Source organism: Seriola dumerili, unplaced genomic scaffold (assembly GCF_002260705.1).
Source record: "Seriola dumerili isolate Sdu_G_001 unplaced genomic scaffold, Sdu_1.0 BDQW01000513.1, whole genome shotgun sequence".
NCBI lineage: Eukaryota > Metazoa > Chordata > Actinopteri > Carangiformes > Carangidae > Seriola > Seriola dumerili.
In genome coordinates, this window is record NW_019174768.1 from 642,038 (window position 1) to 667,098 (window position 25,061).

At 44.7% G+C, this 25,061-nt stretch overlaps 2 protein-coding genes across 4 annotated transcripts; both read left to right on the forward strand.

Annotated features, from left to right (window-relative positions):
- Positions 1-4,079: 4,079 nt before the first annotated feature.
- On the forward strand, positions 4,080-5,293 carry LOC111235550 (stonustoxin subunit alpha-like). Its single transcript, XM_022764021.1, has 3 exons — positions 4,080-4,160; positions 4,253-4,334; positions 4,487-5,293. Exons 1-3 carry the CDS (start codon positions 4,080-4,082, stop codon positions 5,044-5,046), a joined length of 723 nt encoding a protein of 240 aa, XP_022619742.1. The 3' UTR covers positions 5,047-5,293.
- A 156-nt stretch (positions 5,294-5,449) lies between these two features.
- On the forward strand, positions 5,450-21,287 carry LOC111235563 (sentrin-specific protease 7-like). Of its 3 annotated transcripts, none has more exons than XM_022764040.1 (22): positions 5,450-5,652; positions 6,810-6,924; positions 7,160-7,242; positions 7,372-7,524; positions 7,918-8,015; positions 8,363-8,517; positions 9,358-9,685; positions 9,976-10,094; positions 13,014-13,148; positions 14,566-14,599; positions 15,052-15,258; positions 16,612-16,850; positions 17,075-17,157; positions 17,251-17,367; positions 17,548-17,670; positions 17,748-17,840; positions 18,450-18,526; positions 19,357-19,433; positions 20,069-20,112; positions 20,200-20,268; positions 20,348-20,498; positions 21,005-21,287. In XM_022764040.1, exons 2-22 carry the CDS (start codon positions 6,811-6,813, stop codon positions 21,140-21,142), a joined length of 2,637 nt encoding a protein of 878 aa, XP_022619761.1. In that variant the 5' UTR covers positions 5,450-5,652; position 6,810; the 3' UTR covers positions 21,143-21,287. The 3 variants fall into 3 exon arrangements, with proteins under 3 accessions (XP_022619761.1, XP_022619762.1, XP_022619763.1); XM_022764041.1 differs by having other exon boundaries at positions 19,375-19,433; XM_022764042.1 differs by having other exon boundaries at positions 7,396-7,524.
- Positions 21,288-25,061: the final 3,774 nt, after the last annotated feature.

Sequence of the window (25,061 nt, forward strand, 5' to 3'; positions counted from 1 at the left end):
GGCAAGATTGCCACGGTGGTAGTTTACAGTTCGCGCTTCAGAAACCTATGGGTGACGTCACGGAGGCTAACATCCATCTTTATTTAGCCTAAGACTCTGACCCTTCTAATGCGATGCTGATTTGTCGTCAGAGAAACACATGGTGTTTCGGGTCCTATTTTTATCAGGAGGGGGCGCTATATTACACATTTAGTAACTTGTTCACAGTCACAGCAGCTTTTTAAAAGCAAGACTCATGTTTTTAAGGACACTGGTGACCGAGCAGCTTCGTCTTCAGGGCAGACTGGAGGCTACAGTGACAATACTGGCCGCGGCTAGCTGGTTAGCATGCTAACTTCATTTGAAGAAAAGACGTAACAGAGAGAAGAGTTGACACTGGTGTTTCTTTCAACCTCTGGAGACAGATGTTGGTGAGTAAAGGAATGAAGTTTGATGGTGAACTCACAACGTTTCTTCTAGACTGGTAAGTAAACACCTGCTAATGCTAACGTTAGCTATGTAGTGATAGCAAAAATCATACATAGCGCCTGAAACCCATAGACTAACGGATGATGGAACCGAAAGTACTATAATGCTAACTCATTCCCGCTGCACTCTGTTACCATAGCAACTATAAAACACAGTGAAAGTGACCTGGTTTCTCTCCAACAAACACCGACTTTTCACTAAACCTCCAGGAGTTTGGTTGTTTCTAAACGTTTGTGTCTCTAAACAAAGTCAAACTACAACTTAACATGTCCTTAACTTTTCTGTCGATAAGTTTCTGTTCTGTATTTTACTCTTTACTCCCCCGCCCTCCGTTCCCTAATTGAAGTTTAGTTTCACTTTCACCTACCATTGTGACGCTTATTATTTTCTCCTCTGAAGGTAATGTGAACAGTTTGTAATGGTTTACTTGTTAACACAATAATGTGTCCGCCATGTTGTGTTGATGTTTTCAGTAGAAGCGGTGGAATAAGAGTAGAAACAGAGTTAGTTGATGGTCAATAGTTGAACACAGAGTCGTTATTACTGTGTAGCTCCACTTACTGATGACTGGAGAACAGCTGTGACTTTCTCTGTGGGTGAGTGGTCTGTCATTAGATTTACATGGCAGGACTGATGTGGACTCAGTGTGGCGGGCTGAGGGGCTGACAGGGTTTTTAAGGCGCTATATGATGTTCAGAAAGACAGTTAACACCACATCACATGAGTCAGAGGCTCCTGGTTCTGCAACAGGAAGTAGTGTCGCTTCTTATGTTTCACATGAATATTAGCCTGATCAATTCTTACTGTTACTCCCTATCACTGATCAATACTGGCTGTTACTCCCTATCACTGATCAGTACTGAACATGTCATGTTGTTGTCAGAGCTTTACTGAGACTTTATTTATTACTAATTTCTCATTGCTGGATCAATAATCAGAATCAGATTCTTCAGAGTAACTGAGCACATGTACTCTAGTGCAGTTCTGAGGTACTTGTACTTCTCTGGAGTGTTTCCATGTTCTAGTACTTTATACTTGTACTGCATTAGACATAGACTGTCAGATAAACTCAGTGAGTCAGTAGATGTTAATGATCGTCCATGATCCCGTGTGTTTGCTGGGCTGCTCTTCACGTCACTGCAGCTTCATGACGCCATCTAGTGGACGGATGGTAGAAGTACAGCAGCTGATGGCAGCTTCCTCTGCCTCACACTCATATGAAACAGAGAGGAAGAGCCAATCAGTGGAGGAGCAGCTGGAGAAATGATGTACATTTGAGTTGATGTGCAGATGAATGATGTGTATTTCTCTCCACATGAAGGTAGAAAGTGTGTGTGAGCTGATGTGGATGTGAACTCAGCAGCATGGATCAGTGTGAGGACAAGCAACCATCAGACAAGAAGACATCTTTAAAGCCTCACCTGGAAGAGACGGACCAATCAGAACAGTGATGACAAAGGGAGTGGCTGGCATTGGGAAAACAGTCTTAACACAGAAGTTCACTCTGGACTGGGCTGAAGACAAAGCCAACCAGGACATACAGTTCACATTTCCATTTACCTTCAGAGAGCTGAATGTGCTGAAAGAGAGAAAGTTCAGCTTGGTGGAACTTGTTCATCACTTCTTTACTGAAACCAAAGAAGCAGGAATCTGCAGGTTTGATCAGTTCCAGGTCGTGTTCATCTTTGACGGTCTGGATGAGTGTTGACTTCCTCTGGACTTCCACAACACTGAGATCCTGACTGATGTTACAGAGTCCACCTCAGTGGACGTGCTGCTGACAAACCTCATTAGGGGGAAACTGCTTCCCTCTGCTCGCCTCTGGATAACCACACGACCTGCAGCAGCCAATCAGATCCCTCCTGAGTGTGTTGACGTGGTGACAGAGGTCAGAGGGTTCACTGACCCACAGAAGGAGGAGTACTTCAGGAAGAGGTTCAGAGATGAGGAGCAGGCCAGCAGGATCATCTCCCACATCAAGACATCACGAAGCCTCCACATCATGTGCCACATCCCAGTCTTCTGCTGGATCACTGCTACAGTTCTGGAGGAGGTGATGAAAACCAGAGAGGGAGGAGAGCTGCCCAAGACCCTGACTGAGATGTACATCCACTTCCTGGTGGTTCAGTCCAAACTGAAGAAGGTCAAGTATGATGGAGGATCTGAGACAGATCCACACTGGAGTCCAGAGAGCAGGAAGATGATTGAGTCTCTGGGAAAACTGGCTTTTGAGCAGCTGCAGAAAGGAAACCTGATCTTCTATGAATCAGACCTGACAGAGTGTGGCATCGATATCAGAGCAGCCTCAGTGTACTCAGGAGTGTTCACACAGATCTTTAAAGAGGAGAGAGGCCTGTACCAGGACAAGGTGTTCTGCTTCGTCCATCTGAGTGTTCAGGAGTTTCTGGCTGCTCTTCATGTCCATCTGACCTTCATCAAGTCTGGACTCAATCTGATGTCAGAAGAACAATCAACCTCCAAGAAGTCTGAACCAAGACGAGACGAATCTGCAGAGACAAACTTCTACCAGAGAGCTGTGGACGAGGCCTTACAGAGTCCAAATGGACACCTGGACTTGTTCCTCCGCTTCCTCCTGGGTCTTTCACTGCAGACCAATCAGACTCTCCTACGAGGTCTGATGACACAGACAGGAAGTGACTCACAGACCAATCAGGAAACAGTCCAGTACATCAAGAAGAAGATTGAAGAGACTCCCTCTGCAGAGAAAAGCATCAACCTGTTCCACTGTCTGAATGAACTGAATGATCGTTCTCTAGTGGAGCAGATCCAACAGTCCCTGAGATCAGGACGTCTCTCCACAGATAAACTGTCTCCTGCTCAATGGTCAGCTCTGGTCTTCATCTTACTGTCCTCAGAAGAAGATCTGGACGTGTTTGACCTGAAGAAATACTCTGCTTCAGAGGAGGCTCTTCTGAAGCTGCTGCCAGTGGTCAAAGCCTCTAACAAAGCTCTGTAAGTGTAGAGAGAGTTGATTTATTCATCATTATATAAAGACACTTCTGTCTTTTCAACAGGAGAGAAAATAACTTCCTTTCTTCTTTAATTCCTCATGATCATCTCTTCAGACTGAGTGGCTGTAACCTCTCAGAGAGAAGCTGTGGAGCTCTGTCCTCAGTCCTCAGCTCCCAGTCCTCTAGTCTGAGACACCTGGACCTGAGTAACAACGACCTGCAGGACTCAGGAGTGAAGCTGTTGTCTGCTGGACTGGAGAGTCCACTCTGTACACTGGAGACTCTCAGGTCAGGATCCATCAACCTGTTTATCTGATGACAGTTTAACAGAGCAGCAGGTGTTGACAGAGGGTTCCTGTGTGTTGTTTTGTGTGTTCAGTCTGTCAGGATGTCTGGTCACAGAGGAAGGCTGTGCTTCTCTGGCCTCAGCTCTGAGCTCCAACCCCTCCCACCTGAGAGAGCTGGACCTGAGCTACAATCATCCAGGAGACTCAGGACTGAAGCTTCTGTCTGCTGGACTGGAGGATCCAGACTGGAGACTGGAGACTCTCAGGTATGTAGAGGCCTGCTGCAGACACACACACTGTCTGAGAGAGGAGGGACTTTATGCAGGTGCAGACTTTACTATTAGACAAGGTGATGAAGTGTCTTCTCCATGTCTCCTCCCTGCTCTGTATCATTAAAGATGAAGACTCCGCTTCCTGTTTCTCTGTGGTCAATGTACATCCATACACACAAGCCTCCATCTGAACACAGTAATCAAACAGTCTGTGTATGAGAGCCATGTAATGTCCATGTGTGCATGCTGACAGAGAACGTGCTGGTCTGACCCCCCTCCTCCTTTCAGGGCGGAGCCTGGTGGAGTCCGATGGTTGACACCAGGTCTGAGGAAGTGTAAGTGTGTTTTTAATGTGATCGATGAAAACAAAGCAGCACATTCAACCATCTTCAAACTGTCACATCACTGATGTCAGGAGTCTTCATCAAACTGTCAATAACTGATCAGATGATCAATAACTGCAGCTGTGTCTTGTTCTCTCCATCAGATTCCTGTGAACTCACAATCGACACAAACACAGTGAACAGACAGATCAAACTGTCTGACAACAACAGGAAGGTGAAACATGTGAAGGAGGATCAGTCATATCCTGATCATCCAGACAGATTTGACCAGTGTCCTCAGTTGCTGTGTTCAACTGGTCTGACTGGTCACTGTTACTGGGAGGTTGAGTGGAGAGGAGGGGTTGAAATATCAGTGAGTTACAGAGGAATCAGCAGAAAAGGAAACAGTAAAGACTGTGAGTTTGGAAAGAACGATCAGTCCTGGAGTCTGTACTGCTCTGATGTTGGTTACTCTGTCTTTCACAATGACAGAAAAACATCTGTCTACTCCTCCTCCTCCTCCATCTTCTCCAGGTTGTTCTCCTCCTCCTCTGTCCCTAACAGAGTAGCGGTGTATGTGGATTGTCCTGCTGGCTCTCTGTCCTTCTACGGAGTCTCCTCTGACTCACTGATTCACCTCCACACCTTCAACACCACCTTCACTGAACCTCTGTATCCTGGGTTTGGGTTCTGGTCGTTTGGTTCCTCAGTGTCTCTGTGTTGAACGTAGCAGAGAGAGAAACGTTCTCACTGTTGAACAGATAGTTCAGTCTCTACATGTCTGTCTCTTTCACTCAAACACATTTTCAGGTTCATGAGTTAAAACAGGTTATTTTTCTCTCTTCTAAATGATTCTTGTAAACTTCTTTCTTTAAAGATGAAGCTACGATTATTACAGGATAAACATGTTGACTTTTATTTTTAAGATTCCGTCATTTTCTTGTCTTTTGTCTTTTTAAAGTCCAAGCACAGGTGAGTTTGTTAATAAATTATTTGCACTTTTGTCTTTTGTAAACAGGTGTTTTTAAATAAAGCTAAATCAAATTTACGTTTTCAGTGACGTAATCACGCTGTTGTGCGCAGCGGTTGTTGTCATTTCACTTCTTTCAAGTCTTTGAGGACAGCGTCGTCAGCTCAGACCGGCAGCGGACAGAAATGATAAAAATGTGGTTTTAAAATATATTTTTTTTCACTTTTTACCCAGCAGACAGCGCGTGCTTCCCACCACATGAACCTGCCGGAGAGTTTACGAGCGTTTAACAAGAAGCCAGACATCAGCTAACTTAGCTCACCGGCTAACTAGCAGCTTAGCTCCGCCGGCTGACATAAGGTTGGTAAATTTAGAGTCTGAAAGCTGCCTTAAGTTTCTGTTAACAGAGCTGTCATTGCTCAGTTTCATATAAATATTCAACTGATAGTTAACACTTTCCTTTGGCTGAGGTTTCAGTGGAGCTGGGTTTTTACTGAGGCTACCCCCCAGCAGGATCCCCGCTAACAAATATCGCCATTCAACATTTTTCCAGTAAGATGAAACAAACACACACAGTGGGATACGAGTAAAGACTTTATATTAAAGTGGAAGACCTTCTGGTAAATTCGGCTCACAAATAATCCACTAACTAGAACTTATACTGTAAAAACATGTACTTTTATACATGATTCGCGCGCTCAGCTAGCGACCGCAGCATCATATTCAGTGGTTGAACTGAGACTAAAATGACCAAGGCCTGAATAATTTTACACTCAGTTTACGTAAATAGCTGTTTTGGTGAATTTCACCCCAAACCCAAATGACAGAATAAATCCTGATAGTTCAGAATTTCAAGTTTTATCATAATGAGCGATGCTGCGTTAAAAAACCTTTTGTTTTTGAATGTTTTGTTGGGGGAACTGATCGTCTCCCTGCAGCAGCCAGATATGATTCTCCCAGTAGTTTGTGTGTTTCCTGTTAAAGGACTGGCTGCTGTGATAGGTGGCGGGAAAAGGTCTCAGGTTCAATTCCTGAGCTCCAAGAGTCCCCGAGCCAAGCAAGACTGAAACTGCTCCCTGAAGAGTAAAACTTATCTGTCAGCCTTAGTTGTAGGATAAATGTTTAATGATGGTGTATGGTAGAAGACAACAGGGTTAATACAGTATTTAATAATTCATTTCAGGTCTAACTTTGTGAGCAGAAGCACAAAAACCAGATTGATCCTCTATTGTTATTTGGTTTGTCTCATTTTTGGATTGTTATTTTCTGCGCTAGCATCTGTACAGAAACAGTTAGTTTATTGATCGAAGCGAGGTCTCAGTTTTGAGTGTTTTAACCATATTTCATTACATCCGGTAACACCACGTTACAAAGTCTGGTTTTTGTAATGGATGTTGGCATGGTGACCTCTTTCAATTGCATGATGTCCACACTGCAGCCAGATGGGACTGTTGCAGTAGTTCTGTATGTTTTCTGTTCGAGGTCTGGCCTGAGTGTGTTTTCTGTGTTGTTGACAGGATGGCGTCTGTCTTCAAAATCCCGAAGAAGAAACAGCCAACAGGTTCTGACTCCACCCATGTGCACCTGCAGTCACCACTTTCCCGCCTCCAGAGCCCTGCCCCACAACTTAAGGTGGTATTATTCATCTGTCAGTGTCTCTGTAAGGGGTCTGTCCGAACTGTAGGGTCCTTTTAAGGTGGTATTACTGATCTGTCATCTTCTCTAAAGACAGGTGGTTCCTTTAAGGTGACGCTACAGATTTGTTAATGTTTCTAAAGGTGGTCTTTTAAGGTGGTACACTGTATTTGAAGAGAACACAGAGACTAGAAAGAGTTGGATTCAGGCCCGTCTTGTTTTGTCTGAACAGGCTTATGGGGATCAGTCCAGCAGAGGGGGAGCTGACAGGATGCATGCTGGGAACACACTTGGCTCCTCTACAAACAGACAGAGGTTTGTACAACGCCTCCTATAGCGTGTAGAGTTCATCACACCAGAAAACAACACTGAAGATTCAGAGGCGTACTGAACCTGATGTGAATTAAAACACTTCTAAAGATGGTTTTTGTCATGTCCGTTCAGAACGCCGTGTAAACCTCTGTTCAGGAACGTGGTGAAAACGCTGCTGGGACTCACCTGCTCCAACAGAGGTGCAGCATCAGCAGCCAATCACAGATCACCAGGAAGCTCGAGCAGCCAGTCACAGCCGCGACAGAGAGCGGAGTCGTCTTCACTGTGAGTTCACAGAAGCTGGTGTCAAAAGTTTCTGGTTTGAATCCCTGAGCCTGGAGTCTGAAACTCTCACACCACGTCTACACAGAACCAGGAGACTCACGCTTCACTTCCTCCGCAGTCTTTACACAATCAACACAACAGATTCTCCACTGTGGAGAATCTTCATACAAAAATTCTTGTTCCAGAAACAAGTCCAGAAAACAAAGTAGGAGCGCCACAAGAGTCCAGAAACTTTAAAGTTCCTCCTGCCTCTCCTGTCTGCTATCACATTTTTAACTCAACAACTTTAGTGCTTTTCAGCAGGTTAAAGTCACATCCACTTGTCTGTTTTAAATGGAGATCTGTGCAGTGAGTTGTTTTCACTGAACCTTTGTCCCATGTTTCATCCACCAGATGGCGTCCTAAGAGAGCGTCACACCGACTGCTGCAGCCTGAAGTGACCTCAGAGCATCTGTCTCCACCACAGAAGAAGAAAACTGATGAATCCTCTGGTGAGATTTGAATTGGCAGCTTCATTAAAGAACATTAATGAAGTAGATGTGCACATAAACACATGGACATATAATATTATTATTATTATTGTTATTATTGTTACAGTATTCATTATTTCAGCAGCAGTTTTCCATAACATGTGAAAATCACTTTTCACCAGAAACATTTACACTTTCAGTTTCTGTTTCACTTGTGAAAATGAAACTTTTGACTTTTGCAACTTTATTGCAAAAAGTTTGTTTATTTGTTTGTTTATTCTCAGACATAAAAATCAGTTATTACATCTTTATTAGCTGGTTGTACAGGACGTTACCTTTAAAGTAACTGATAGTCATCTCGACTCCAGGTTCGTCCTTGTCAGGTAACAGCATCTCTGTGGCGTCCGTGGACTCTCTGGCAAAGCTGCGAGGTGAGGAGCATGCTGGGAGTCGGAGTCCTTCGCCGCTGGGAGCCAGACAGTGGAGGAGAGTCGAGTCAGGATGGGATGCCGCTGAGGGGAAGGTAACGCTCAGAGGTCGGGAGCAGGGTTTCACATGAGAGCAGATGATTGACAGCTCTGTGAACTCACCATCAAACTCTCAAACTCTCCACCAAAACTGAAATGAACTTCAGTTCAGGAAACTGATGCCAAACTGGTTTTGTTTTAGTTCAGGAAGAACAGACTCACTCACACTTCACTGGGACGTGTTTGAAATTTAAGTGAAGTTATGGTCTCAGAGAGACAGTTCATGGTTTCTCAGCTTGGTAATTAGTCATTACATTACATTACAATTATATAAGAGGGAGCTCAGTATCAGCTTTATGGGTAAAAATAGTTTTATTTTGCTGTTGTTAGAGCATCTGTGGAGCAACATCAGGCCAACAGGAGCTTTAAAGCAGTTTACAGCAGAGACTCAGATGATGTGATATTTTGACAAAAAGCTGTAGCTTTAAGGAAAAAACAGTGTTTTATGAAGAAGTTTTTTTAGTACATTTATTTTTACATGTAGAGCTGAAATATTGTGAGAGTGTTTTTTAGTTTTATGTAAAATCATGACGCTCTACAGTCATAAAATAAGAGAAACGTTAGATTTTCGTTCTGAGGTGAAGTCAGGACATTAACTACCAGAAAAAAGTTTCACTGACGTTTAACAGTTTGAGAATAAAGTTGTAACTATGCAAGGAAAACTCATCATCATGATATTAACAAGTTAAACACTAAATAGTCATAAGATGTTTAAAACAAATGAATGACATTAGATGCTGAACTCAGTGTCCACTTACTGTCTTTTTGTGGCTCTTTACACAGTGTTTTCCTCTGTGTGTAGAATAATAAACCAAATGAATGAACCCTGGTTTCAGAGCGACTCTCCTCTGAAGAGACACAACTCGTCTGTCTCGGGTTCAGATCACACGTCAGAGGATGACTCCGTCTCCCCGTCTACAAACGTCGTCCACAGACCTCCCTCCTCCTCCTCCTCCTCCTCCTCCTCCTCCTCCTCCGTCTCCTCGGTGACGGCGCCAGACAGGAGGCGGAGTCTGGACCAGACGGCGTGGATCGCCGCCGGGAGCAACCTGATGGAGGATGTGAGGGAGAAGGAGAGACAGAGGTGGAGGGAGTTCAGAGAGAGGAAGACAAACCTGCAGCTTCGACTGAGGAGGAAACCCAGACAGAGTCCAGCCGAGCCCAGTGAGTCAGACCAGAACCCAGAGACCAATAAAATAAACTGTTTCTTATTGGTATTAAAGTAGAAGAAAATATGATTGAATGGAAACAAAAATCAGAATCTCTAACCTGTCGCCATCAATCCAGTTATTGATCACATCCACAACAGACGCTCCAAGTCCCTGTAAATATTCACCTGCAGCTCTTTCCTTCAGAATTTATATCAGATAAATTAAATAAACAAATATTCACATGACTGAATCATTTATCATATTTAAAGATATTGATTTAGATTATTTGTCATTTATCTTCAGTTGTGCTGTCGAGTGAGGAGGAAGAGGAGGGGGAGGACGATGGAGACGCAGCAAAGAGGACGTCACAGAGCGCCAGCCGGGCGAACCAATCCCATGGTGGGAACTCAGACAAGATGCAGGTAGGAGACACACCTGTTCGTCCTACAGCAGAGCTTCCTGTTAGAGGTCACAGGAGAAAGATTATCTCTGCTTGTTATTCCTCCACGCCGGCGACAGTCAGAGCAGCCATTTTGTTTTCAGGTTGTCCGTCTGTCACATTCTCGTGGACACAATGTCTCAGTAACACCTTGAAGGAATACGAACATTCACCAGGACTAAAGGATGACTTGATTAGATTTTGGGGGTCAAGGTCAAGGTCAAGGTCAGTGTGACCTCAAAAAACCCTTTAACCATTACTCAAGACTTCACAGAAATTATGACAAAACTTCACACACATGGTTCATGTTTTCTCTGACTCTGGATAAATAGGATGTGACCTGGAGCTGGTCTGAGTGGCGGAGGGATACGACCACGAGGAGGAGGTTCTAGTTTTGCATTCAGATGATTTTACCTAATTCACTCTTCTGCTCAGCTGGTCTCACACAACCAGTGGCCAAGTTTCCATCCAGACTTATCCCAAAGAGTCAAACCAGAGTGAAGTCTTGACTCCTCCTCGGAGTGAACATGAGGCGACTGGTTGATGGAGGTAAACAGCAGGTGGAGCTGGTTCTCCACTCACTGCCATTAAACCACCGACCACATTCAACAGCATCCTCAGGCTAAAAGTAGCTGCTAAGATTTATACCAGTCCAGGTTTTAGTCTAATCAGCTCACAGTGTGTCAGCTGCTGCAGGTAATGCATCTCATTGTGTCTCTGCCTACCTGCCTACCTGTCTCAGGTGTTTACTAAAGGTTCTAAAGGTACTTATTAAAGGTACTAGAGGTTCAGGTTTGGTTCTTTTCACATTGCTCTTTCAAGGTTTCAAATGAGGTGGTGCCAGTTCTGCAGGTCAAGATTCAGGTATCAGTTTTAGGCCATGTCCCCCCCATCACTCACAGGACAAAAACCAAGTCTATTTTCAACAAATCTTTTAACTGTTTTGCAAACATTTTGTGGCAATATGATAAAATGTTGGTGCTGCAGGAGGATGTGATGAAGGGACGGACCTGGTCATGTAGTTCTCAGATCTTTACAGTGATGATGTAACTGATAGAAATGATGAAGAGAACTATGAAAACTTTATAGTCATCCTGGAAGTCTTTAGAGGGAGAAGGAGCGGCGTGATTATCTCTTGAAGTCTGCTGAAAAACCAGCTTGACTTTGATGCGTGCCATCTGTGTGAATAACAATTAGTATCTGGGAAACGAAGACCCGGAGTCATGTAGAGCACAGAGGCTCCAGGATTAAATAACCCAGAAGTCAGCCAGGTCGTTCCTCAGACTGGAGCATCGAAATCTCTCCGACAGGCCAGCGGGCTGCAGGTTTTAATTTACTGAGAACACCTGCAGCTGTTCAGACACCAGAGACCTCAAAACCTTCATCTGGTGGACTCATCTGATCCCCCAAACCCAGAAACTCAGTTTAGTATTCTGTCAAAACAACAGATGAAATATCTGCATCTATCATCTCTTTGTCTTCTGTATCTCAGAGCCCTGAAGTCCTGACACAGGATACTCATTATGATGATCAGGTTATGTTTGTTCAACAACATATTGATAGAAAACAGGATCATTTTGGGCTCTGGTGATTACTGTCTCTGGTCTGTGGTCTGGTCTCTGGTCTCTGGTCTCTGGTCTCTGGTCTGGTCTCTTGTCTCTGGTCTGGTCTCTGGTCTGGTCTCTTGTCTCTGGTCTGGTCTCTGGTCTGGTCTCTTGTCTCTGGTCTGGTCTCTGGTCTGGTCTCTTGTCTCTGGTCTGGTCTCTGGTCTGGTCTCTTGTCTCTGGTCTGGTCTCTGGTCTGGTCTCTTCTCTCTGGTCTCTGGTCTGGTCTCTTGTCTCTGGTCTGGTCTCTGGTCTGGTCTCTTGTCTCTGGTCTGGTCTCTGGTCTGGTCTCTTGTCTCTGGTCTGGTCTCTGGTCTGGTCTCTTGTCTCTGGTCTGGTCTCTGGTCTGGTCTCTTGTCTCTGGTCTGGTCTCTGGTCTGGTCTCTTGTCTCTGGTCTCTGGTCTTTGGTCTGCTCTCTTCTCTCTGGTCTCTGGTCTGGTCTCTGGTCTCTTGTCTCTGGTCTCTTGTCTCTGCTCTGGTCTCTGGTCTGGTCTCTTCTCTCTGGTCTGGTCTCTGGTCTGGTCTTTTGTCTCTGGTCTGGTCTCTGGTCTCTGGTCTGGTCTCTTCTCTCTGGTCTGGTCTCTGGTCTGGTCTTTTGTCTCTGGTCTCTGGTCTCTTGTCTCTGGTCTGGTCTCTGGTCTGGTCTCTTGTCTCTGGTCTGGTCTCTGGTCTGGTCTCTTGTCTCTGGTCTCTGGTCTCTGGTCTGGTCTCTGTAGACCCTGTAGAGCATCAGAACCCTGTGGGGCTGTGAGCAGATCCAAATGGACTGAATGGACTGTCTTAGTGTTTGTTGTTGTGTTTACTGAAACCAGCTGACAATCTTAATGACAGTGTTCACCAGCTGAACGTGACCCAGATCTGTTTCCAACTAAAGAAGACGAAATTCACTTTATTACGTTTTATTACTCGCATCAAGTCTTTTTCTTTTCTTACTCTGTCTAAAGTCGTTAGGGTCGTTAGTGTCTGACTGAAACACAATGGTCCTAGGTCACTTGACCTTCTGTTTGATGTCAACACTTTCCTCTGATGAAAGAAGTCATCCTCACTGTGGGTGAACTGTTAACACCTGAGGACTCTCCTCTGGTGACCCCACAGGAAACAACAGATAAACTTCTTATAGAAACTATTGATACCTGATTATTAATGTTATTGATTATTGACATTGGTAGTGGGAAACTCTGCATCATCAGACTGAATCCTCCTCTAGAATCACTGCAGTGTGAATGTGCAGCCTGACCTGAGACATCCTGAGGGAAGTACCCGTGTGTTGACTGTGTACCTGGGTGTCGTCTGACAGGGTCAACAGGTCTGTTCGTCCAGAGCTGAAGGAGGTCTCGACAAGCCGCTGCTGACGCCACCTTCCTTCCTGCAGCTGGAGTTCTCCTCGCTTCACGCCGGCCTGACACACGCCGACGCCAGCGGGACGATAATGGTGAGTACAGCTGACGTTTACCAGATTTTTACTTGACACGTTAGAAAAGTGTCTTCAGAAATCTATGAGGTCGTCTCCTCGCCGATCATGGACTGAACCACAGCGTCTTCACACCCGACAGATATTTACATTTTCTACATGTTGATTTTTCTATTTTACAACTTCTCTTGTTCTATTTCTCCAATAAATCATGTTTCATAAAGTTTTTCAGAGCAGTGACCAGGAAGAAACATTTCAAGAAAACTTTATTTATATTTTTATATATATTATCACTTCAGTCACAAACCATGTTAAATGTGTGCTCAGGTCAGTATGAACACTTTGAGTGGTGCATTTACTGCCAGGCAGCTGCTGTTGGACGTTCCAGAGTTTCTGCACCAACTCAATGTTTTCACCGTCTTTTCTTTTTCCATGTCCTGTTCCAGATCTCTCACACACACACGAACACACACACACACCCATAATTGTATTCTGTTGCTTGTACTGTAGTTTTAATAATTCACATGTGTTTTCCAGTGTTTATGTTTGTTTTATTTTGTGTGTGTGTGTGTGTGTGTGCGTGTCTGTGTGTGTCTGTGTGTGTGTGTGTCTGTGTCTGTGTGTGTGTGTTCACACCACCTCACTTACACTAAATCCGTCAGTATAATGAAACTTGACTTTCAGCCAAAACTCTGACAACTTTGGATGAACTCAGGAGTCTCATTGGAAAACACCTAAATCGTTTTGGCATAAAACACCAAACCATCGTCATGGCAACGGCACCTGAAAGCCCCTGTGGCAATGCAGCGGGAAGAGAGTCAAAGTGTGGCGTAAGAGCAGAGAAACTCCGAACTCCCACGGAGGCTGTAAAACGCTAAAGTTTCAGTCATTAACGAGCAATGAAGTCGCAGCATGAGGTCTGATGGCGCAGCGCCGGCTTTAATTAGAGCGCCGTAAAAACCAGGAGGGCAGGACAGGAAGAGGTTAGTGGGTCAGCGTGTCAGAGAATCTGCCTGACAGTATTTTATTTGATGGTCGTGATGTCTGGTAGTTTATCTAACACTTTATCCAGAGACCTACAGCCGACTGCATGAAACATCCTGAGACAAGCTGTGAAAGTCACGCCTCGGTGTGAGAGAGGTCAGAGGTCAGAGGACTGCTCACATATGTGCATTTACACATTTTAATATCCAACGAGCTCATCAACAAACAGCAAAACAAGAGGAAGAACACCGCAGCTACACTCAGACAGAAACACTAATTATAAAACACACACAACCGTAATAACGAAGACTGACATAATGACAACGACCAAAGACACGTTTGTCTTTTATGTCAAATTTCCTCCAAGAAGTTTTATTAATAATTTGATTTCATTTAAAACAGACAGTGTGGAGGATAATTAGATAACAGATTGATCTTCTCTCTCTCTGTGTAGATCACTGAAGACGGCATCACTGTTCCTCTGAAAGGTAAAAGTCCTTCAACACATTCTTTTTATTTGAGTAATACTCAGATAAATATATAATATGACTGTTTTTCTCTCAAGATATTATATTATATCTATATATTATATTTAACAAATATTTTATCTTGAAATTCTGACTTTTTCCATCAAACTATTTCAACTGAAAATGTCACAAACTTTTTCTTGAAATAATTTAGTTTTTATTTCAACATTTTCCATCAAAACATTCATTTGTTTTTCTTTAAATTAAAACTCTATTTTCAAAATATTACATTAATATGCTGTGTCACTTGTTCCCTGAACTGATTTGATTTGACTCTTTAACGACTTTTACAGAAATGTTTAAACTTAATTGGCGACAGCTGAGATTTCTTCATTCGTCTGAAGTTTAACAGCTGGTTTCATCTGAATAAATATGATGAAAGATTCAAAGAAGAAACATGTCTCATGTCTCAGTGTCAGGATTGGAGCAATGGGAAGTGACCGTGGTGGCGTCTCAGGTTCGAGGTTATGGCGTTTGGGATGGAGGCGTGGCTCAGGGCGGGGCTCTGCTGACCGGTTGGGAAGGTCCGGCCCCCTCGCTGCTCTTCCTGTGGGTGACGGATGCTCAGGCCAACCTGCTGCACAGAGAGCTGTCGGCCATGCGGACCTCCACTGCCTCAGGTAAACAAGCCCCTCCCCTCTGATACACCTGACACTTCACTTCAGCTCCTGTCAGAGTCAGAACAACACGACCTACGGCGATGGCTCAGAGCGGGTCAGATGAAGTCATTTCCATCACACACTCTGTTTTTGATCAGTCAAATAAAATGCAGGAGCGCTCACTCTGACGCCGTTTCCCTGAACCAGAAGAGTCATCAAAAACAATTTCTGCATGAACTGACATTAATGTAGTACTGGTACTGGTCAAACTGGGCTGACACTGGTTGTTGTCTGTGTAACCACTGGTTACACTGGTTAAGCTGGTCAGACTGGGCTGATAGATGTGCCAGTACGTCTTCAGACTGGTCATAGACTGGACCAGTTGGTCAAGAGATTGATCAAATTAAATTAAATTTTTGTTTAAATTTTAATGAAAAACTTAAACTTGTTTTTAAATCTGTAATATTCATGTTGGACGAAAACCTCCTGCCTCCTCCTGGTCCCTCCTGGTTCCTCTTGGTCCCTCCTGGTTCCTCCTGCCTCCTGGTTCCTCTTGGTCCCTCCTGGTTCCTCTTGGTCCCTCCTGGTCCCTCCTGCCTCCTCCTGGTCCCTCCTGGTTCCTCCTGGTTCCTCCTGGTCCCTCCTGGTCCCTCCTGGTCTTTCCTGCCTCCTCCTGGTCCCTCCTGGTCCCTCCTGGTCCCTCCTGCTCCCTCCTGCCTCCTCCTGATCCCTCCTGGTTCCTCTTGGTCCCTCCTGGTCCCTCCTGGTTCCTCCTGGTCCCTCCTGGTTCCTCCTGGTCACTCCTGGTCTTTCCTGCCTCCTCCTGGTCCCTCCTGGTCCCTCCTGCCTCCTGCCTCCTCCTGGTCCCTCCTGCCTCCTCCTGGTCCCTCCTGCCTCCTCCTGATCCCTCCTGGTTCCTCTTGGTCCCTCCTGGTCCCTCCTGGTTCCTCCTGGTCCCTCCTGGTTCCTCCTGGTCCCTCCTGGTCTTTCCTGCCTCCTCCTGGTCCCTCCTGGTCCCTCCTGCCTCCTGCCTCCTCCTGGTCCCTCCTGCCTCCTCCTGGTCCCTCCTGCCTCCTCCTGCTCCCTCCTGGTTCCTCTTGCTCCCTCCTGGTCCCTCCTGGCTCCTCGTGGTCCCTCCTGGTTCCTCCTGGTCACTCCTGGTCTTTCCTGCCTCCTCCTGGTCCCTCCTGGTCCCTCCTGCCTCCTGCCTCCTCCTGGTCCCTCCTGGTTCCTCTTGGTCCCTCCTGGTCCCTCCTGCCTCCTCCTGGTCCCTCCTGCCTCTTGCCTCCTCCTGGTTCCTCCTGGTCCCTCCTGGTTCCTCCTGGTCCCTCCTGGTCTTTCCTGCCTCCTCCTGGTCCCTCCTGGTCTCTTCAGGTCCTTCATGCTCCTTCCTCCTGGTGGTGTTGAAGGAGCAGCTGCAGGAGCTCCATGCTGCCCTGCTGGCCTCCATCCTGGACATGGAGGAGTACAAGAAGGGACGCTCCTCCTCCTCCTCCTCCCCCTCCTCTGGCGGGCCGACCTCCCCTCTGGACTGGACCGACGGGCTTCTGCTCCTTCACAGCTGTCCTCCTCCTCTGGACCAGCACCTCCTGGGACTGTTGGGACACTCTGCAGTAAGACTCCTTCCTTCCTTCACCTCCTGCCTCCTCCTCTTCCTGATGGGGGTGTGTCATCTGTCCTCCCGCCTCAGTTAAATGTTGATAGATGATGTTTTGAAATGTGATGCTGAAGTCGTTTAGAGCTGCATTGATTAGTTGATCAAAACAAACCTAATCAGCCATGTTATTGATAGTCGAGTCAGCGATTAGTAAAGTTGCTGTTCCCTCCTCTTCTGCAGGAGAAGTCCAGGGAGGTGAGGAGCAGTCAGAGGAGTAAGAAGTCCAGCCTGAACTCTTCTGGTCTGCAGCAGCTTCCTACCAGGTCAGACCAGCGAGTCCTGAAGCTCTGAGCAGGTTCTGGTTCTGGTTCTGGTTCTGGTTCTGATTGAGATTGATCCCTGTTCTTGTTCCTCAGGCTGATCCAGTATCCTGCAGCGCCCTGCAGAGGCCGGATCTCTGTGACGAAGGAGGACCTGGCCTGTTTGGACGGCGGCGAGTTCCTCAATGACGTCATCATCGACTTCTACCTCAAGTCAGTGAGAGTTCCTCCGACTGTTGATTCTCACCTGGTGCTCACCTGTGTCAGTCGTTAGAAAGTCATTAACAGGTCTGGTTTTTACCTGTTTCACTCAGAGACTGAACTGAGCTGTACTTCCTCTCAGTCTCCACTAGAGGGGGGGTCAGTGTGCTGAATCGTCTCCTCCTGCTGCAGGTACCTCCTCCTGGAGGGAGTCGGCGGCGCTGTAGCCGAGCGGAGTCACGTCTTCAGCAGTTTCTTCTACAAACAACTGAGCAGACGCAGAGTGGCCGGAGAGGACGACACCCCCTCCGTCCCGTAAGACAACCAATCCAAACCTCTCCTGACGATCTGAGGATCTTTGTGGACTCAGTGAATCTCCGTCTGTTTTTCAGAGATCGTCACATGAGGCATCAGAGGGTGAAGACCTGGACTCGCCATGTCGACATCTTCACACAAGACTTCCTGTTTGTGCCTGTCAATCAAGAGTAAGAGAATGTCTGATTGGATGTCTTGTGATATTAAAGCGTAGAGGAGCTGGGTGGAGGTGGTCTGTGGTCTGCTGGAGGTGGAAGTGGTTCCTCTACAAAATAAAAGCTGAGGGGTCCTGGATGCAGCGGCGCTGAGCTCAGCTCTCTGCCCCAGATTCAAGGAGCTCTGTCGGGACAGTTAAATAAAATCACCTCATCAGCTTCTCCCCCTGCCAGCAGGAGAACACACTGACCGCCTCAGTTGCCTCCGCTGGGTCATTACTGATGACTTTACCAGATCTTCTCTCAGCTGTTTCATCGGTGTGTCACTGAACTCTCATTTTACCAAAACCAGAAGAACCCAGGTCGTTCAGGAGCAGCTCCAAACCTTCACCTTCACCAGTCCCCTGATCATTTAGATTATTGTTTCATCTCTCTGCTGTTTTTCACCGTTTATTCTGAGATTTGTGATGTTGTTTCATTTTCTGCTGTTACATTTCAGTTTCCTGTCATTTTTAAACCATTTTTGTTCGTTTTCTTGCTCTTTTGTATCATTTCTGTAATTTTCTTGCAGGTCGGCTCCTGATGAACTGAGTTCCTGACTGACATGCTGTTGTTTTGTCGTAGAGCTCACTGGTACCTGGTGGTGGTGTGTTTCCCGGGTCTGGAGAAGGTTCAGTACGAGGAGCTTCAGAGCCGAACAGGTGAGCTGCTGATTGGGGCATCTGGGGCATCTGGGGTATCTGGGGTATCTGGGTTATCTCGGGCATCTGGGGTATCTGGAGCAGAGTGTTCCTTCAGTGCTGATTAAAACTCCATGTTGAGTCTTTTACACCAAACATGGAACAAAGGATTAAATGTTCTTCTCCTATGAAGATCAGAGCACCAACATTTGGTTTTAGAGACATCTCTTTATTTATTGTCTATAATTAAACTTAGAAAAAACATGGTTTCTGGTTTGAGTTTGGACTCTTTCGACTTCCTGTCTGTGAACACGTCCAGCCTTGTGTCTGAGAAGAAGCCTCAGTGACTGTATGTCTTTTTCGTGTCTGTACCTGCTGCTTCTTATTAAACACAAGAAACTGCAAGGCTTTTATTGTGAAGCAGCTACAGGAAATGCTGAGGACTGACCATGAAAAGAAAACAAGCAGTTTTTATTATTTCTTTAAATCCTTTTCTGGTTGTGACCAGATGTTTTTCCTGTTCTAATCACATTTTTCTGTAGGTCGTTCCAGGAGATTTGAATTCTCAGTAAGTTTTAATCAGTTGGCTAGAACAGGCTAACGGGACAGCAGAGCGTTTCCTCAGTTCATAATGTGGTGCAGAAATGTCAGAAACAGGAAGGAGCAGGTCATGACAAAGACCAGGAAACCTTCAGAGAGAATTCAGACTGCTCTTCATGGAGAAGAAAACCTTTCCTGTGTCTGGGCTCTGATTTAGAAATGTGTTTCCAGATGTTCATGATTGAAAAAGAAAAAAAGAGAATTCAGTTTTGACTTTTGTAAGAAAAACTGTTGAACTGCAGAGACTGCAGCTTGTTCCTGTGTTCCAGGTGGATCAGAGCGAGCGGCGGGAAAACCACACATGAGTCTGAGACCACAACGACCTCCGGTAAATACATCAGCGCATAACGCACAATCACACGCCGACTGTTTCATGTCTTAATGAACAAGACAGAAAACTATGGAAGCCCTGAGGGGCCACACAAGTGCTTGTTGTTGTAATACTCCTTTCAGCCACAAGAGGCTGAGGTAACCCTAACTTAATGATAATAACAATTTATTATTGTGAACACTCCACATACAAAGACCTCCACGCCAGTGACAGTCAGAGCGGCAGCCATTTTGTTTTCAGGTTGTCCTTCTCATTCTGGTGGACGATATCTCAGTGACACCTTCACAGATCTTCTTCAAATTTAGTAAAACATTCACCTGGACTCAAGGATGAACTGATTAGACATGGTGGTCAAAGGTCAGTGTGACCTCAACTTCACACCAATGGTTCATATTCTCTCTGACTGGACAAAGAGGATGTGACCTGGAACTGGTCTGAGTGGAGGAGGAGGAGGTTCTAGTTTTTAGGTGTCAATCTGAGCTGAGGTTGAACTCACATGTTATCTATATATTTGTATTTGTAGTTCCAGCTGCTGTGAAACAGCTGGTTTGAGCTCTGTGTTTGCTGTTGATCAGTCATGTGAGTGTGTCTTCAGTCTGCGTCATGAACACCAGGTCTGTTTGGTTTTGTAGGAGTGCACTGAGCAGGGCCGTCAGAGGAACAGACTGCTGAAGAGGTGAGTCTCTGGGGCAGAGGCCGATTCAGAGAACCTGTGAAAACCTTTATTTTGATGTAACGTGACGGTTTCCTTGATCCCCTGCAGGCCGTGCATCCTCGTCATGGACTCGCTGAAGCTGTCGTACCACGAGAACGTCTGCCGACTCCTCAGAGAGTGAGTTTCTGTCTCTCGCAGCCACAGTGTTCAGATAGAGGTGAAAAACAAACCGTCTGATGCCTCCTGCTGTTTGTAGCTACCTGCAGGTGGAGTGGGAGGTGCGCAGGGGGACGCCTCGTCTCTTCACCTCGGACAACATGAGGAGCTCCAACTGCAGAGTTCCTCAGCAGGACAACAGCAGCGACTGTGGACTGTACCTGCTGCAGTACGCCGAGAGCTTCCTGCAGGTAAACACTCACCTGATGCTGTGTGTGAGTCCCAGGGAGGGAGGGGTCAAAACAACAACAACAACAACAACAACAGACAAATATAACCACAGGTGATAACTACAGGTAACAAGGAAGGCCCGCTGCTGAACAAATGCGTCAATTAGTTAATTATCAGTCCATCAGTCAATGAATCAATCAACCCAAAGGTTCTAGTTTCAGGAAAGTGAAGATGTTTAATAGACAATGATCAGTCATTCATCATTAGCTGCTGATCAGAAGTGACTGAAAATAACAAGCTGACATCTTCAGCAGATAGAGTCTCAGGGTTTAGACGGTCTGAGTCAGGACAGCGTCACAGTAACTTACACAGATGTTCAGGTGAATAAACGAGACCCTGCGGCTCCTTCGCCAACACAGTGAAACTTGATGCGACGCATGAAATCCAAGGCTGAGAAACACACAGCAGCTCAACATTTCCTTAAATCATTATTAGAATAAATCGAGCTCTCTGATTGGCTCCGCAGAATCCCGTTGTGCACTTCGAACTCCCGGTACATTTGGACAACTGGTTTCCGCGGCAACGAGTGCGACAGAAGCGCAAGGAGATCCGGAGTCTGATAATGAGGATGCACGAGAGTCAGCAACATGACGAAGAAAACTGAGACCAAAAACCAGGAGCCATTAACTCACCTGTGCAATAAATAATTTATATTTTTCTATATTAATTTTACATGTTGCTATAATAAACTTTCTTACTTAAAATGTTCAATTGTAACGTTTTGTTCCTCTTTTATAAAATAAAATGTATTTATTTTGATGTTTTCAGGAGTGTGGCTCTTATTTTGTAATCAAACTGATCAATTAAATATTTACGATCAGACTGATCGTAAATATTTAATTGATTTTTTTGTGTGTGTTTCTTAATCAACAGCAAACAAACTGATTAATAACAGATTCATGATGTTCTAATTCATGCTCATTAAATTGTTCATTTTAGTTTTGAGCCGTCAGTCTTTTTTCACAGGCTTTAATTTTAAAATTTATTGATAAAAAGCAACATACAGTAAAAGTAGAATCCTTGTGAATCACTTTCTATCATCATCAATGCGTGCGAGGCGGCTCATTGTCATTTACTGTCATTGTAAACCTTCACTGGCAGAGTTGGCCCTGTGTGTCAGAGGAATGTAGCTCTTATTTTGAAACTCAGACTCGTCCAACAGTAACAAACGTTCTGTGGTTTTGGAGGGAAAATGGCTTCATGTTAAAGAGCCGAGTCGCTCCAGAAACGTAGAATTCAATGTAAATAAAACTGAGCTGTGATGGAAAACTGTTGTACATGATAAAACACGGGAGAGAAGCTGAACTGATTCAACAACAAGCTCCTTAATGGATCCCAGATGTGTCCTAGAAAACACAAACTTTATTTCTGTTCATTTATAAAAACACTTCTCTATGAATGTCCAGCTGCTGTGAGCTCACACAGAAAGATGCTGCACCACATTATATTTACATTCAGAGGGGTTCCTAATATTCTGAGGACAAAACAACAGACACATCTGGTCCAGTACGACAGCAGCTTCAACTTCAGCTCAGGGACAATCAGTGTTATATAATCACATCAGTATTATTATTATTGATATTTATTACTTGATAAAAATGAGATTATTTAATGTCATAACTGTTTATTTTCTGTGTCAATTTCATCAACAATAAAGATGATAATATTATTTATTAAAATAATTAGGGCGGCATGGTGGTGCAGTGGTTAGCGCTGGCACCTCACAGCAAGAAGGTTCCGGGTTCGAGTCCCGGCTCGGGCGCGGGGTCTTTCTGTGTGGAGTTTGCATGTTCTCCCCGTGCTTGTGTGGGTTCTCTCCGGGTACTCCGGCTTCCTCCCACAGTCCAAAGACATGCAAATGGGGACTAGGCTGATTGGTTACTCCAAATTGACCATAGGTATGAATGTGAGAGTGAATGGTTGTTTGTCTCTGTGTGCCCTGCGATGGACTGGCGACCTGTCCAGGGTGTACCCCGCCTCTCGCCCAAAAGGATGCTGGGATAGGCTCCAGCCCCCCCGCGACCCTACTAGAGGATAAGCGGTAGAAAATGAATGAATGAATTATAATAATTATAAACATATGAGGAAAGTAATCATGATGATAATGGTGAAGATGGTGATGATATTGAATTAAAATTACATTTTAATTTAAAGAAATAATTCGATAAGTAAATGTATAGATAATAACTAATAACGATGTCGCAATTTCACAGATAATCATTATATAATAGTTAATATTGATAATTACAGTCGCAGCAGCTGCTGGTTCTAGTAATGAGATAGAGTTTCCAGCTTAATGAATTAAGTAGTTAATTAATAGTTAATCAGTGTTGATGGATCAGAGTTGTCTCCCAGTGAGGAGAGTGTGTCCTTGTCTAAGCCGAGGTCAAAGGTCACAGGGTTACTCTGTGTGTGTGTGTGTGTGTGTTTCAGGTTCTTTTATCATTTGTTCATTTTAACTGACACACAGCGTTTCTGTTGTGTGGTTCGCGTGCATTCAACTGTGTGTTTGTGTGTGTGTGTGTGTGTTGGCTGCTTTGGTAATCTTGTGGTTTTATTCGAGCGCCCCCCCGCTGTGGACCAATCAGCTTACAGCTCATTAACTGGATCAGACTGGAGGGGTACAACAACAACAACCACAACACAAAACAGGTCCTCCTGAGAATAACTCATTATTTATTTATAATTATCATTATATTAATTATTAATCAGCATTACACTTTATTTCAACCCCATTTAGAACTTGTGATAAATATATAAACATAAACACAGTCAGTATAAAGTAGTTGTAAACAGATGTAGGGATGTTTTAATGTGTTTGTAAATTCATATGAAGCATGAATAATATATAATATAATGATAATAATAATAATATGTAATAGATGGTTGATAAAATAAGGTAGTTGTAATCACACTCAATGATGTATTTAATGAGGTTTGAACACGTGTATAAAAAGTTTAAACCCAACAGTGAATGAATGTGTTCATTTATCATTTATTATGTTTTTAATGTCAGGAAATCATGCTATAGTGGCCTGGTCTGGCCCTGGTCTGGCCCTGGTCTGGCTCTAGTCTGGCTCTGGTCTGGCTCTAGTCTGGTCCTGGTCTGGTCCTGGTCTGGCTCTGGTCTGGCTCTGGTCTGGCAGTCGTCGTGGTGTGGTCGTGTTTAGCCCTGTAGAGGAGGCTAATCTGAGCAGTGGGAGGTTAAGATTAGACAGTTTACAGCCTCTTTGAAGACTCCATCCTGCCTCCCAAAAATAATCTGAGTCCTGAAGATGGAAAACTGATCCTGATCCCTGCTGGACTCTGAAGGATCCGTCTGGGAGATGTGGAGGACTCAGTAGTTTCACTGTTGGTTTCAAACACACCGTAAACAGTTGTAATTACAGCGTCAGCACCTTTAATCACTTTTACTAACAACATTTGTGTGATTTCAGAACATTTTCCTCTCCTTCCTGTTTATCCCATCATCCAATAAAAGATGTCCGCCACTGTTGACTCTGTGATGCAGAGGGGAGGTAAGGGTGTTGGCGGGGGGGGGGATGGCACAGTCTGGATGAGGACGGGTCTAATTATAGGAAACTGATCGATAGCAGCAGTTCAGATTCTAATTTAACGACCCGTCTATTTGCAAGTTTTCTTCAGGTTATTCTGTTTGAATGTGATAATATAATATTATATGTATAATATAATATAATGTAATATATAATAATGATTATATGATTGGTTTTATATGGATGGTCGGTTTTTATCAATATTCAAACTGATGAAGTGAAAACAGGTGAAAACTGACAGAACACTCCATTATCACCTTTGACCTTTTAATGTGTCATGTGACCTTGCAGCGTCTTTCAGGTAATCCACTCTGATCAGTCTGCCGTGAAGACCACCTGGCTGACTCCTGGCTCCGTCGGCACTGATTGGAATCCCGGCTGGATCCCGGCTGGATCCCGGCTGGATCCCGGCTGGATCCCGGCTGAATCGCAGTAAGTAATCCAGCCAGATTTTGGTTTTCTGTAACAGATATTAGGACAATGTTCATGTTGATTATTATTCATTATATGTTTTACACTGACCTCAGCTTACACCTACATTTTACTGTTATAAACCATTTATTACATGTTTATATGCTGATTATACAGACTGAATATAGAGAGTTACTTACTAATAATCAATAATCATTCTTTAATTTCATTTAAATAAATTCATGGGCTAAAGATCAGATGAATTATGATTTGAACACATTTGTAAGAACCAGTCTGAAGTTGTGTGTAACCAGTTTTTGGACTAGAGCATGTGCCACTTACACTGGTGAATCATGGGAAATTAACCATTTCAGAGCTGTAGCAGCGCCCAGGTATGAACTCACTTGTCACACCTGAAGTCTCTGACATTGATTATCAGTTAGATTCAGGTTTTTGAAGCTGATCTGTATGAAATGAGACTGTTTGTGTGAATAATCAGCATGTTATTTGACTTCCTGTCAGCAGGACTGAGCGGTGGCTCTGGTGCACCGTGGCTCT